The sequence below is a fragment of the Prunus dulcis genome, chromosome 2 (genome assembly GCF_902201215.1).
Source record: "Prunus dulcis chromosome 2, ALMONDv2, whole genome shotgun sequence".
In the NCBI taxonomy this organism is placed as follows: Eukaryota; Viridiplantae; Streptophyta; class Magnoliopsida; order Rosales; family Rosaceae; genus Prunus; species Prunus dulcis.
Window position 1 is genome coordinate 20,267,278 of NC_047651.1, and position 12,003 is coordinate 20,279,280.

The 12,003-nt window shown below is 36.3% G+C and overlaps 2 protein-coding genes across 3 annotated transcripts; both read left to right on the forward strand.

Annotated features, from left to right (window-relative positions):
* Positions 1-725: 725 nt before the first annotated feature.
* Positions 726-2,865, forward strand: LOC117619756 (CASP-like protein 5A1). The gene is made up of 3 exons (XM_034349784.1): positions 726-1,117; positions 1,671-1,803; positions 2,587-2,865. Exons 1-3 carry the CDS (start codon positions 894-896, stop codon positions 2,785-2,787), a joined length of 558 nt encoding a protein of 185 aa, XP_034205675.1. The 5' UTR covers positions 726-893; the 3' UTR covers positions 2,788-2,865.
* Positions 2,866-3,600: 735 nt separating this feature from the next.
* On the forward strand, positions 3,601-8,188 carry LOC117619736 (mRNA-decapping enzyme subunit 2). Of its 2 annotated transcripts, none has more exons than XM_034349751.1 (9): positions 3,601-3,728; positions 4,404-4,512; positions 4,816-4,967; positions 5,240-5,367; positions 5,625-5,720; positions 6,446-6,598; positions 6,991-7,094; positions 7,184-7,251; positions 7,631-8,188. In XM_034349751.1, the coding sequence occupies exons 2-9, from the start codon at positions 4,433-4,435 to the stop codon at positions 7,813-7,815; spliced, it is 966 nt and encodes a 321-aa protein (XP_034205642.1). In that variant the 5' UTR covers positions 3,601-3,728; positions 4,404-4,432; the 3' UTR covers positions 7,816-8,188. The 2 variants fall into 2 exon arrangements, with proteins under 2 accessions (XP_034205642.1, XP_034205643.1); XM_034349752.1 differs by having other exon boundaries at positions 3,615-3,900.
* The last annotated feature ends 3,815 nt before the right edge of the window (positions 8,189-12,003 follow it).

Here is a 12,003-nt window from a genome sequence, read left to right on the forward strand (position 1 = left end):
CAATCTCTCGTCAATTTAATTACTCTTCACCTGATTACAAATTAATAAATATGTGTCAATATGCTTTTTATAAGAGTAATAAAGAATAGGGAGAATGGAGCACTCATCTCCTCAGTTGCATATTTGAGTTAAAAAAAGAAACTCTTAATTGAGCTTCTGTTTTTTTTTTTAAAATTTAAATTAACTCCTATTTCTCCTGCAATTCCTTGCTCAAAGAAAGTAAAAGTTATTACAAGGTAAAGTTAATTTGATTGGATGATAATGACATGATTTTTTTGTATAGTTTTATACATACTATAGGCTTCGATGGGTGTTGTTTAAAAAAATGATGCATTCCTTATGAACTTACATATTAGTGGACGTTTGTTTATACAATTAAAAGTAAATAATTTTATATCGATCTAATTTATGAGGAGGAGATTCAAACTTGAGTGCCTAGTCTATAATTGATATTGACAACATTTTAATCGTGTCTAGTTCTATAAAGGGACAAACTTTTAATTTAATGGTAATTGGATATTAATTGATATGTTGAATATATCCATATATAGGACTGCTAGGTTAGGAACTTCCTCTTTAGGACTGCTTCTACAGAATAAGCACTTTTATTAATGTTTTTTGAAATTGGTATTAAAAATACAAGTGATTTCTAGAAATTGATTCATAAATGTGCTTCTCTAAAAAAAAAAAGCACTTTTATAGCCAAAGCAATTGAAAAGAAAAACACTCTCTTTCATTTGTCAAATAGCTTTAAACCCTTCCACAAGCAAGCAGAGAAAACAAGACGCAGAAAAAGGAGGACGCTTGTAAACCCTGTCGTCTCTGCGTCCTGTCTGAAACGGTAAAGGAGTGAGCCTTGGCTACTCTGAAGACTGAACAATTAAAAGCAAAATATGGTGAACGCCACTTGCCCTTCTGTGCACCCAGTAGAAGCCCCACCGCCGCAGACCCATGGAGAGCCCCAAAACCCGATGCCTGAGGGAAGAATGAACGACATACCGGGCATGCCGGGGACACGTGGAGGCCTGACCTTGCGCCTCAACCAGTTCGTCTTCGCACTCGTCGCCGGCTGCGTCATGGCTTCCACCCATGCAACCTCCAGATACACCACCTTGCGGTATCTATCGATCTCTCTGGTTCTATTCGATTTTAAATATGTAATTTTTACTGGGTTCTCCTGCTTCTGTCATATGATGCATTGATTTTGCTCCTGCCATGGATTTTCCTTGTTTTGCTTCATTGGATTTGTTGTGATCTTCTTTGGTTTGCTGCTTTTGGAGTGTGGGATTTCTGCCAAATGCTAAATTGCTTGTTGTTGTGGATTTAATGCATTACGTTCGTTTTTACAAATATTAAAGTCGGTAACTTTTTTCCTGAGAGAAGGGTGATTTACAGTTCAATCAAACACACCACAACTCCTGTCAAAACGCTTTGATTCATGAAAAGAAAGAAAAGAGGAATTGGTATACATTAATTCTCTGTTATGTCTAATGTTTTTGAAGCCACCAGTTACTTTAATTACACTTTTTTCTGCCGCTGAAAATATCTTCATGATGCCCGGAGAAGTAATATTATGCTGTTTTAGTTTTAAATGGGGAGTGGAATCACTTGATTCTCTGTTCTCTGTTTTCGTAGCATAACATGTCCATGGTTGGTGTTTGGTGTTTCAGCTACTTTGTTAATGCTGTCAGCTGGCAATGCTTATGGAGCCTTTCTCTTGCCTTCGTTGATTTATATGCCATTTTAGTGAAGCGCAGATTGCGAAATCCCAAAGTTGTCAGCGTGTTTGCCGTTGGTGATGGGGTAAGAAACAGTTCCTTTGGAGTTTTAACAAATTAAGCTCCTATTATGAAAAGGAGAGGAAGCCATGGTTGAGTGACTTATGAAACCACGGAAATTTTCTGATACTCACTACTGTAATCTTGTCTTGTCTCTGCTTTTTTTTCAAATTATATTCGATGCTTTATATATTGGAATTGGATAATGGAAATCATTTGCATCCAAATGGAAGTTAGGGACTATTTTTAGTCGTCTATGGTCGTGTTATCTAGTATAGAAGAAAGTCAAAATATACTTTTCGTTTTAAAATGCAGGCTTCACCAGCTTCTGCATCAAATTGAATGGAACTAGTTAAGTTATTTTCCAGGCATCAAAAGTCTTTGTGCATGGATATAGATGTTCAATTATGGTTTTTCAGGTCACTAGTTGTGCATCTGGGAGGCACCTTGTAGAAGAACTAAATTTCTGATGGTATGATTCAAAGGTCCGTTGAATGTGAGAGAGGGATACTATTTGATAGCCTTTCTAACTAATTATCATTTGTAAACCTAGCGTTACTTCTGAGAATTGATATCGTAGTTTCGAATGGATGACGAGTTTAATGGGGTCAACTCCCTTTGTTTGGGATAGGTAAGAGGGAAATGATTTCCATGTTCTTTCTTTCGGCCTTGAAATGATCTCTCTGGTCAGAAGGGGCCATATAGCTATGGCTTTAGGAACTATTGAGCCAACGACAAATGCATGGGCACATGCTGTTTGCATATTTGTATCAACTCATTTCTTACATTTTCTTAATCCTAACTGCAGATCAGTTCCACAATCACATTTGCCGCAGCTTCTGCAGCGGCTGGTATCTCAGTCCTCGACAGCAATGATTTTCACTCTTGTGTACGTGATCGTTGCACAAGGTATCAGGCATCTGTAACTATGGCCTTTCTGAGTTGGTTTGCTGTTTCATCATCATTTGTTCTGAATTTCTGGACGTTGGCATCCAAGTCAAGTCATTGAAGGTTCAAGGGGATTTTTCCCATTAGGTTTTTGGCAGAATTTCTTAAGGTGGTTTTTGGCTGTTTCATCATCTTTTGTATACGCATGATAGATTTTCCATATGGAATTATATCTTTTGCACACCATAATTAGTTTTACATACATGACTCCGCTGAACCTATTGCTTTTTAAGTTATTTCAGATCAAATTTAATACAGAAGAATGTCAAGCTTGTTTACATACATGTCAAGCTTTTCAAGAAGACTATGAACCTAACCGAGTCATGTACCACCTAAGACAATCAAGTTATAAACGATTTTTCAACACGAACATGACATGATTATTGTATGCGTAACGTTACATGATAAGTATAATCTATTTATTAATCAGACAAGTACAATCTATTCGTTAATGAGATTGAATTGGTGATGATTGGGTTTAACATGAATAACTTGTTTACAACCCAACACGATTAACTGTAAAGAATAATATGCCAGCCCTACAATAAAATCGTGTTTTTAGTATTTCTTTTAATTGTAAAGAATAAACTGTTTTTTTTTTTTTATGTCGATAAAGAATACACAGTTGTTCCATCATAAAAATGGGATGATTCACTATAAACAAATAATGATGATAGAAGAATATAAAATAATAATAAAAAAATAGAAGTTTTTTTTATTTGTCATTGCATTGCAGCCCCTGGCCATGATTGAAAATTGAAGGGAGGGAAGTTGAAGGTGGATTCTTCTTTTTGTTTTTAAGGATAAATTTAGTTTTAAAAATTACAAAAATATTAGACAATAAAAAATTAACACGAAAAATAAAATAAAAATAGGGACATAATAAAGTGTAGTCTTTTGGGCTTTACCACTCCCACAGTTTCCAGCTTCAGAAATCTTCTTCAAGTCCCTCGCAGAAACTGAACAATTGAGACCAGAAGTCCCTCGAAGAAACTGAGCAAGGTATAATCTTTTTTCCTTGAATGCCTTTAATCCCTCTCTGTTCGATTTGGGTTCGTTTACTGGAGCGAGATCTCGACCACTGTAACGTCGACGTTTCATAAGCACTGGGCTGGTGGTGTAGAAGTTTCTTACGATTCTGAGAGATGGGAATTCTAGATTGAGTGGCTTTGAGGTGATTGAACTGTCGAAGAGACTTCCAATTGCATGTATTTTGCCAAATCGATTTGATGATAAAGATATTGATTGAATCTTGGTTGTATAAATCAGCTTCACTTGGCTTAGCTTCCTTAGGTGATTGTACTGAAATCTAGGGCTCCGGGAAGTACACATGTTGTTTCTCATTACGAAAATTGATCTCCAGTCTATAATTGTAAGACGAATGCATGAAAAGGCTAATTGGTTTATACCCCCAAAAAAAAAAAAAATTAACTGCCAGTAAGTTCATAAATGTCATGAGGGAGTGTTTCTAGAGATGGTAAACATGATTTTGTGTGTTGTTGTAGGGTGTTAGTGCATTTTTTCAAACAATTCTTTTTTACGAAGGCAAATATGAAGCGTGCCTAATGCCCATCAGCCATCACTAATATCTTCAATTAAGGGCGCTTTTCCTATTTTGAAACTTAGAGCATTGCCTGGTTTACTCACATTTACATTTGGTTTGCTTGTGACTATCAGAAACCAAACAGGGATCAAACAGGGAAGCCATGTCTGGCCTCCCTCGGTCCTCCAGTGCTCCGCTGAAGAACGGTCTTCCTCCCCAAGAACTGCTCGACGACCTCTGCAGGTGTGCAAGAATACATTCTCTTTTCCTATTTAGTTATTGTCTTCCTCTTCTCTTCTCTCTTTGTCTTGCTGAATCATAGGTCGAATAAGTGATTATAAGCTGATTTTTGAAAGTATGTGGACTGTGTAATTTTTAATGCAATAAGATTTTCATTTATATATCTCTATTTCATTTTGTTAATACAAGATCTATTATCAAATCACCAATTTCTTCCTCTCTGCGTCCTGTTGCTTACAATTTATCCTTGTTATTCTGACTCCATTTGATATGGATCTGAATTTTTCTCTACCAATTTCCTTGCAGTCGGTTTGTTCTCAATGTTCCAAAAGAAGACCTGCAATCATTTGAGAGGATTTTATTTCTCGTGGAGTATGCTCATTGGTTTTATGAGGACAACTCAGTGGAGAAAAATCCATCGCTGAAGTCATTTAACTTGAAGGAATTCACTTCCTTATGTATCCTGTGCAGTCTATTAATCCTATCAGAGTCAAAATTTCCCTTTTTGTTTTTTATATGTCACCATACTAAACCAAAAACATTCTATTCCTGGATTTCTTGTAGGACTTGCATAATTTTTCATATTACTCTTGAAGTTTTTTTGTACATGACCTCATATTGTTTATTTCATTCAGTCTCCCATACCCTCTTATCCATGCTTATCTATTTGTTATTCCCCTGGTACTCCTTCATTCATTAGTACATCCTTATTTTCCTTAATATATTGCAGTGTTTAACAGCTGTGATGTTCTTAAGCCTTATGTTGCCCATATAGATGACATATTTAAGGACTTCACTTCTTACAAGGTTAAGGTTCCTGTAACTGGAGCCATTATTTTGGATGAAACCCATGAAAGGGTAAGGATTTTTGTCAATGATTCTATAACCCCAAAATTTGACCTTTTTTTAGACACAATGAGTTTTCATAAGGATACTCTCCTAATATGGTAAACCATTTACTATTTTCAAACATGACTACTGGTTGATATCATAAGTTCTTGTTATGTGCATGCACAAACTTGTGTGTGAGGTGAAAATATTGGTCAACTATTGGAGCTTTCTTGAAGCAGTATGATTTTTTCACTTGTACTAATTTACATTTGTCCAATTGACAGTGCCTGCTCGTGAAGGGATGGAAAGGATCAAGCTGGAGTTTCCCACGCGGAAAAAAGAATAAAGATGAGGAAGACCATGCATGTGCCATCCGAGAAGTAAGATTATTTCTTATGAGTTTTCTTTCTTAATCCAGTTCAATTTTTCTTCCCGATATTTACAGTGAGATTTCACAGCCCTCTCCAGTGAAGTTGACAATATTGTAAATATTTTTTTAGCTCTCTAAGTTCTTATTTAGGTGCTTAATAATTGTTATACAGATAATAAATGATATATCTCTATGTTTCTCTATGCCACTGTTGATGTGTCATGAAGGTAGAGGTGGGTGGTGTGTGCACAACTAGTACGTTCAATGTTGCGTATATGTGCATGCATATCCATGTTCATCTTCTTGATATAATAAGATCTCCTTCTGTTAGTCAGAGCTGGCAAAATAAACTACATGTGATATGGCTTGGGGATTTTATTCATTCAATAACAATGTTCTTGCTGTATACTTTTGTGACACATGAGGAGCTTGTATGGGACAGGAAATTTTTTAGAACCCAACTTTTCCCCTAACTCTCTCACCTGTAGTAGGACCGATGATGTTGTGGGACTCACTCTATGCGATAGATTTGGGGAAAGGATTGAGAGAATAGTTTGGTTTCACATAATCATCCTACGGTTATTGCATATTTTACTAGGAAAGTTACTGGATGAATGAAACTTTACACCAGTAGGTCTTGTTGCGTCATTTTTTTTCCCCTCCGAAGGCATGCACAACCTAGACAGATCTCCGCCTTCTATTATAAATAACCTGATTTTTTTGTTGTGAACACAGGTCCTTGAAGAAACAGGTTTTGATGTGACAAAACTACTTAACAAAGATGAGTACATTGAAGCCGTATTTGGACAGCAAAGGGTGCGGCTCTACATTATTGCTGGTGTGAGGGAGGATACTGCCTTTGCACCACTCACCAAAAAGGAGATCAGTGTATGGGGTTTATAATGCATCAATGTTTATCTACTTTTTTTTTTGTGCATAGATTTTGCATTTCTTGGTGTAATTTATTCAAAGGGAAAACCAGTTGTAGTTTTCATTGTAGGTTATACTTTGGGGATAAGATATTGATCACTCAAAATGTGGTATACCATCATGGTGGTCTGGATTTTTGAAATTTGTATTCCTAACATTTTCATAGAATTTGTAGAACAACTTGCAGAGTTTTGTCTCCTAATTAAGATTTTAATTTGTTTTCTTTTTATTGGCTCTGTGACCTCTAAGTTTTTAATAAATGTCATCATCATCGTTAGATGGACTACATAACTCTTGTATCCTGCACATTATCATAGGTTAAGTGCACGGCTTTTGTTATCTGTTTGCAGGAAATCGCATGGCACCGACTGGATGACCTTCAGCCTGCAAGTAATGATGTGATATCTCGTGGTATCACTGGCCTCAAGCTTTACATGGTGTCCCCTTTTTTAGCGTAAGTTGTTTTGGTATATAAATTTAATTACTTTCTCAAGTGTTTCAACATTTTTTATAATGTCTAATAGGACCAATTTCTTCCTACAGATCATTGAAATCGTGGATTTTAGCACATCAGTCCGCAATTGCTCCAAGAACTGATATGCCACTCAAAGGTTCTTTACCTCCCTTTGAAGTCTTTTGGTAGCCTATAAGCTTCAGGCATATATTAAACTTGTGAGATTAAAAAAAAGAAAAAAAAAGAAGAAAAAGAAGAAAAATGATACAAAAGCTTGGAGAAACCAAAGCATATGAACATGAATAGTTTGCAAATGGATCTTGGTTTTCTTATCCACATAGGATACAATAGCAGTGGTATATTTTAGTATACAGTTTGTCATAGTTGAGCACCTAAATTGAATGCTCTGATGTTTCCATGATATGCACGTTTACATTTTTGTTTTGATGGTGAGTTGTCTTTTATCTTTATAAAAGCCCGGATTTGTCGATTTTTTTTTTCTGCTTCCCTATGAACTTTGTTTTCATCTTCCTTAGGAATCAGCATGTGGAAAGCAAAGAACAGCTTGATAGGTAGTAGCAACATGATAGTGGAGAGCCAATCAACTAAACCCGAACCCGATGTTCATCCTCCTGACACAGGACTTGGCAAAGGTTTCAGAAACTTCAGGTTTGACATTGCTCCAATCTTTCAAGCCATTGAAGCTGGTTTCCGTGCTTAAGCGCAACTTGCTTCTTGTAAAGTGGTTTAAATTCACATTAGCTGGGTTTCCCCATTTCTCATGTATTACTAAATACTATAGAGTTGCGCTCATGTCAGATGTACATCATTTGGGTTAGGTTTTCAGTTGTGGGTTTATGTATATTTTGTATAGAAACCCATGTGTTTCGAAGGACAGAATTTTCAGTTGATTGGATCAGAGATTCAGAGACAGATGGATAAATGAGAAAACCAGATTTCTGAAGCAAAATGATTTGTGCTCTCTCACTGTGACAGATTGGTCTTCTGCTTTGTCTTCTAGAAATATTACATCTGTGAATTGTGTTCACTTAAACCAGTCTACTGCTTTCTGAATTACAATACCCATTTCATAATGAAGGTGCCGACAATTGTGAAAATTTCTTGTATCGTTCTGTAGATACGCATTTCTGTATATGTTTGAACTTTGTAATGAGCTTTTTATGTGCTTGTTTATGATGTGACCCATATGTTGACAAAATACAAGCGACTCTTTTTTTTCCCCCCTCTTTCTGTGGCATACGTTCTCCCTGGCCTACTTTTTGAATGGTTTATTCAGCTGATTTGGAGTTGTGGTGTTGGCCATGTGGCTCATGTTCTTCCTGTACACTATATTTCCTTTTTGGATTTGCTTTTACCTCAATTTCGACCAAGTTCTTGGCTTTTCCACCGAACAATATTTTATCTGAGATTTCCTTTCCCATTCATTTTTTGTCTGGGTTTGATCCTCTTGTTATATAGAATTGATACCCATGTCATCATCTGCATTATGGACCCAACATACTTGAACATGCTGATAAGGCAGCCCATAGCGATAATGACTCATGGGACTGTCCCATGGAAGTCTTTATCCATCCATTTTCCGGATGATTCAAAGCAGAATAAAATGAGTACATAAATTGCAAAACCCGTGCTACATAAGGATTAATTCATGCAGTTTAGATATTATTCTCTAGTGTTAGTCCCAAGATTAGACTCTCAAGAAAGCTCTTTCTAAATCTTTGGCCACCGCAAAGAAAGATGACCTAGAAGAATCTACAAGAGGTCCAAAAATTTATGTTCACTTGTTAATATTAGTGGGGCAAATCATGGTCCTTCCCATCAGTTGATGATGCCCCACCCTGCATGAAGAGTGCAGCTTTTTTGGACTCTGTATAGGCATGAATTATTATGTGTACGGATCCTTTGATGATTTTGAACATGCCCATTTGGATTTCTTTGCTTTGCTTTGCTTTCTTCACAAGGGACTTGATTTGTGTTGCAAATTTATCTGAATTTTCAATGCATCCCACCTTTTTCTTTTCTTCTTCTTCTTTTTCAAATGTTGGCTTCGAATTTATTGAGGTTTCTTTCCCTTGTGCTATAGACTTTTGTCAAAATAGCTAAAAAGAGGCATCTAGTATTTTTCTTATGGCTTTGCAAGAGTCGTTAGTCCTTATCTGTAAAATCATTTATTGATTTTAAACCTAATTGCAATAAATAATATGTAAAAGTCCATGACAAAACAGGATCAATTGAGACAGAAAAACTTGTATGAAACGAAAAAAAAAAAAACTATTTTACTATTCCGACCAATCGCAAATTGACATGTATTTCCGTATTTCTCCAATTGGATGTGAAATCTTGCATTTCATTGCGAAGTGAAATTAAATATCCAACGGCCCATAAATCAACTTGAATTATTTTATTAGGAAAAACAACCGTCCAATTCCCGAGCAATGACGAAGTAAAACTAAAATCGGACGGCTGATGGGATATGTCTGGACACGTGGTCAGACGACCTTCTTCCTCTCACTGTCTTGAAACGAAAAAAAATTAAATAGAGAAGGAAAACCAATACGAGCTGTGCCGTCTTGTACAGGAATAACGGGAAAACCGGTGGGCCCTCATACGTGGCATGCTTTGATTCGTTTGGCTACTAGCTTGAAAAAAACTGGTGCGGTCGACGGTGATGGTCGGTCAGTCCATCATCACATCATAAACGTGATTTTTGTGCTCTTTTAATTTTATTAAGATTTTAAAAAATAAAATAAATAAATTTAATCTTTCACTCTCAACTCAATAGAAATTTATTTATTTGTTCTGCAATTAATGTTATTGACAGCTTGAATGAATATGATTTTTTGACCAAACAAAAGAGAATCAATTTAAATCAGTGCCTACTACAATATGTCTCTCTACGAAATAAAATTATTGCCTTTAAGTCATGTCTCTTCGTTTTTCTGCTTCGGGCTTTCAATCATGTCGTTTTGGGTTTCCGTCGTTTTGGGGGGGCTTCTCCTTCACCTCACATCCATCACCAGCTTCATTCTTTTCAATCTTGTCATTTTTCCTTTCTAGTCTTTCGACAAAATAAAACACATAAAGTTCGAAGAAAAATCACAAACTCCTAATCCTTCGATTACTCTTTTCCTTAAAGTAAGAGCACGTTGGCTTTAAAATTGTACCGTAATGAGAAAAATTACGTACTTCCATTGCATTATTTACTTCTTTCTATGTTTGATCGATTATGTCACTTGTCAAAAAAAAAAGAGATAAGAAGGAGGTAGTGAAACATGAGTCATAAGTTCAAAACAACCCCTCATACACCTGTTATTAACGTTTGCTTAGGTGTAATGTAATGGCATGTGTGCTGGAGATTGAGGCTATCTGAAATTGCTTGGCTGGCCGACCGGCCGATGATATATGGCTTGATCTGATTTGTTTCTCTATGGTTGTCTGTCTCTGATTCGTATTCAAATCAACGTAAGATTTGTCTACTAATCATAATCAATAAACAATCATGGACGAAAGGATAATGGCTAATTAGTGTGAGAGGCCAAAAAAAGTCTGCGGCTCTCATCGCTGTGCTCATTTCTTTAAACACTGAAAAAAACGTCATCAACCTTTATTTTTGTTGTTAACACACCGTTTTATTAAATTAGCGTTTTCTATTTCTGGTAACATGGGATATTAGTCCCATTACCTACCCACTTTGCCGAGCCGAATAATTTAATAAATAAATAAATTGTGGAAACAAAGTTAAAATAATGTGCGAGGAAAGGAGGTGCTCTTTTAATCATTTTTTTACTTTAATTTCTTATGATTATAGTTTCTTTCATATGGCGTAAATAAAATTCTCCAAAATTTATTCCCAACGGTCATGAAATGTCGTTTTCTCATTGAATACGATATTTCAATCTACCATCATAGTTGATCATGTCTTGTTCTATGTCTCTAAACACACATCTTCCTCCCACCCACATTACAAGAGAATTTTGAGTTGGGTTGCCTCATTCAAAGAGAGTTATCTAAGACTTTTTCCTTTCCTATATTAGAGAAAAAGCATACGATATGTGTATGTGTGTACAAAAGATGAATCTATATAAAACATTTCACGTATTTGTTTTCTTTGATTCTGTCATCGTGTATCATATGGTGAAAGAAATAAAAACAAAAAGTGCATGAAATGGTAAAATCAAAGTCGTTCAAATGTTACGAGAAATTTTTGAAAATAAAAAGTATTAGTATATGTCCATGCAAATTATATAACAAATTGAGATGAAGATAATGGTAACAGAAGACATGTTATAATTTGAATGGAACATTGATAAATAAACAAAATCTTTAGTATTGAGTGAGGAATAATTAATTATGAGGTTGTTTCTTTGGGTGGGGGGAGAATTATGAGGCTTGTTTTATGATGAACTGGAAAGTGACGTGGTATGCCGTGTGTCTGTGTGCCTCCGATCTCAATCGAAACCAATATCCAGCAGTAAGACTAAAGCATAAGAATGGGACCCACTCTCCCGCTGCTTGTGTTTTATTAACGTTGAAGAACCGCCAAGCCATCTCCAACCACCCATTTTTCGGCCAAACTTAGCCGATTTCGCGGTGAAGCAAGACGACCATCCAGCGGTCCATCACCACGTGATCAGCTTATGGACGTGTGGTTCACAGCCCCCCACGTGTCACTCCATTTCGAAGCTTATTTTGGCCGTCGACAAATTTTTTTTAATGTGCGTTTTTGGTCGTGCGTGGGAGTGGGCCGTCTGCGCACAGCAGCAACTGAGTCCGAAGGACAACAACAGTGCTGTCTGCAGCGTCGGCTGTCAAATACAACGACTACTGTTGGGTTTTGGCCCGTTGCGAGTCACTACTACTCACTGAATCATTTTGAACGTGCTCCACG

Excerpts from the sequence above, each read along its gene's own strand:
- LOC117619756 (XM_034349784.1), top strand. The coding sequence starts at position 894 with ATGGTGAACGCCACTTGCCCTTCTGTGCACCCAGTAGAAGCCCCACCG. Across the intron at positions 1,118-1,670 it reads TCCAGATACACCACCTTGCG|CTACTTTGTTAATGCTGTCA; the intron begins GTATCTATCGAT and ends TTGGTGTTTCAG. Across the intron at positions 1,804-2,586 it reads TGTTTGCCGTTGGTGATGGG|ATCAGTTCCACAATCACATT; the intron begins GTAAGAAACAGT and ends TCCTAACTGCAG.
- LOC117619736 (XM_034349751.1), top strand. The coding sequence starts at position 4,433 with ATGTCTGGCCTCCCTCGGTCCTCCAGTGCTCCGCTGAAGAACGGTCTT. Across the intron at positions 4,513-4,815 it reads CTGCTCGACGACCTCTGCAG|TCGGTTTGTTCTCAATGTTC; the intron begins GTGTGCAAGAAT and ends ATTTCCTTGCAG. Across the intron at positions 5,368-5,624 it reads TGGATGAAACCCATGAAAGG|TGCCTGCTCGTGAAGGGATG; the intron begins GTAAGGATTTTT and ends TCCAATTGACAG.